Source organism: Propithecus coquereli, unplaced genomic scaffold (genome assembly GCF_000956105.1).
Source record: "Propithecus coquereli isolate 6110/MARCELLA unplaced genomic scaffold, Pcoq_1.0 Scaffold291, whole genome shotgun sequence".
NCBI classification, from domain to species: Eukaryota; Metazoa; Chordata; class Mammalia; order Primates; family Indriidae; genus Propithecus; species Propithecus coquereli.
Window position 1 is genome coordinate 401,608 of NW_012148519.1, and position 2,568 is coordinate 404,175.

The following is a 2,568-nucleotide window of genomic DNA, read 5'->3' on the forward strand; positions in this document are numbered from 1 at the left end:
TTTTTCTGTTGGGATATCAATGTTTTTCTTATTTGTTTCTGAGGCTCCTTATAGATTAATAATGCTAACCTTCTGGAGCCCTGGATTCTTGATGTGGCTCTGACTTACTGTGGTAATGGTTAGCCAGTCCCTTTCCTTTTCTGAGCTAGAATGTTTGGAAGGTCCTAGATGGCTCTGCTTGCATGGCTGGTGGTTAACTGGAAATGTTGGCCAGGAGACCTTGGTTTTTCTCTGGTGGCCTTTCCAGTGGCCAGCTTGGGTTTCTTTATAGCATGGTGGCTGGATTCTGAATGAACAGGTCCCAATGTACAAGTGCTTGTAAGCCTCTGGTTGTGTCGCAAGTCACATGGGAAGTCCCAGGGCCAGTGTGGGAGGAGGTTACCCAAGAGTGTGAATGCCAACAGGGTGCTTCCTTGGGTGCTCCTGGGGTTGGACATCTCTGCTACAAAATCCTCCCACATATCGACTTCAAATCTATCTCCTTGTAGCTTCTGCCCACCTCTGGTCCCAGTTGTGCCCTCTGGACCCTCACAGAATAAGTCTGTTATCTCAGCCCCATGACATACCCGCATCTGAAAACGAGCTGTCCCATCCACTTACGGCTTCCCTTCTCCAGGTCGCAGAGTCCCATTTCTTTGTCAGGTATTATCTGACACGGTTTGGAGAGCTTTCCTTTTCTCCCTGGCTGCCTGCCTTTGGGCTCCATTCTAGAAGGAGAACACAAATCTCTAAGTCTCAGGGAGGTCAGACAGGGCAAAATCAGGAAGAGGCATTTCCCTGTTAGATCCACCAGTGGGCGGGAAAGTCCTAGCGTCACAGGCAGAGCTTGAATTCAGGTTCTCAGCATGCTCAATCTGTGGGGACTGAAATATCTACAAGGAGGATAAATTTCCTTTCTGGAAAACATTTTATTAAATCAGTTTATTACAAACTGCATAAAGTGTCCCTGGAGCTCTGCCAGTCATTGCTGGGAGTGAGGAGCTTTCTAAGAACCAGAGCTGTTCAAGAATGGAATGGGCTGTCACGGAAGCCAGTGTTCAGGGTGGCTGGAGGACCCCTTGGGGGTGTTGTCTAGGAATTTCCTGCCCTTTAGGGGGTGACATGGGCGATACTGTACTCTCCTGGGACATTCCCATGTCCAGGAAGCAGTGGATTCAGTGTTGCCAGGGTCTCAAAGCCTCTGCCACTCCTGGCCCTTGTATCTGAGACTCCCTGCATGTCTATTTATCCCTGTCCTCTTGTTCCTCAGACACCAAGAAGGACCTGAAGCAGATCACCAGCCACCTGCTGGACATGCTGGTCAGCAAGAAGGTGTCTGGTCAGGGCAGGGATCAGGCGCTGAACCTGCTCAATAAGAACGTCCCCAGGAAGGACCTTGCCATTCACGACAACTCGCGCACCATCTACGTGGTGGATAACGGTGAGGAGGCGGGAGGGTTCAGGGCTCACTTGAGCCTTTTAAGTGGGCACCGGGGTACTTGGCACTGAGCAGAAAGTGAAAGAGATGAGACTCTTGTTTGGAAGGAGACTTCAGTCCCAACCGAAAAGGTGGGAAAAGGCAGAAGGTGTAGGTCAGGGCTTGAACACATCCAGAAAGTGGCCAGACACACCCCAAGACAACTGGGTGGAATTACCCAACAAATGGGGGCAAGTGCAGAAAAACAAGTAGGATTCCACCCACCATGGAGTAACATTCCAGAAGTCTCATGGTTGGTAAAATACTTCACAGGCCTTCTAGAAGGCAGCAAATGGCATCAAGCATACTTTATATTAAAGCAGAGTAAACACGTTCTAGCGGATGGTCGCTACATTTGTCAGCCCCAGGGTGTTACCCCTCGCCTAAATCAACTTCTTTAACTGTTCAGGAATCATACCTGTGGCCTTATAATCTGTTATGGCAAACTCTCCCACAGGTTTTATGACATAGAACAAGGCTATACCTTGTTCTAAAAGGTTCAAATCAGCTTTTACCAGCTTGAAATTTATTACCTTTTCATATTGCACTTCTCTGGTTTGGTTTTCACTGATCTCAGCAAAATGAGCATACAAGTGCTGAGACTCTAACAAATTGAGTGCTCAGGCCCCACACTGCCCTGGTCTTCTCTGCAGTTACTAGAAAGATTGAGCATCAACCACAAACCTCTTTTCTCTGCACTAGGATTTAGGCTCAACCACGATTTACGGGATGGCTCAGGTGGGGAGGAATATGTGTTATTCTCTTCTTTTTTTGAAGGGCACCAAAATGGATAGCACATGGGTAAAAATACTGTGGGTTGAAAAATTCTGCTGTACGAATGCAAAGCTGCAGTGTTGAGGTATTGCATGTTGTGCCAATTGTGCTGGGAGGCTCGGACAGGTTAGCCATGAGGATGTCAAACCGGCAGTAAGCTTTTGGATAAGGGAAGGGGCAAGTTGACAAGAAGGAGCTTCCAGAGTGTGGGAACAGAAGAGGAATGAGATGCTCAAGGCAAGGGCAGGAAGGGAAGGGGAGAGCGGGAGATGAGGCTGGGGAGTAATGATGTGCATTTGAAGGAGGCTTTTGGGACCCAGGCTGGGGAGTAAGAAATT

General features: G+C 48.4%; 1 protein-coding gene across 3 annotated transcripts in view; it reads left to right on the forward strand.

Moving 5' to 3' along the window:
• UNC45B (unc-45 homolog B (C. elegans)) overlaps positions 1-2,568 on the forward strand; it is a 36,475-nt gene that overhangs the window by 15,370 nt on the left and 18,537 nt on the right. For all 3 annotated transcript variants that reach the window (XM_012648664.1, XM_012648665.1, XM_012648666.1), the window contains exon 7: positions 1,250-1,420. In XM_012648664.1, coding sequence (XP_012504118.1) covers positions 1,250-1,420 — 171 coding nt within the window. The remainder of the gene's footprint in view (positions 1-1,249; positions 1,421-2,568) is intronic.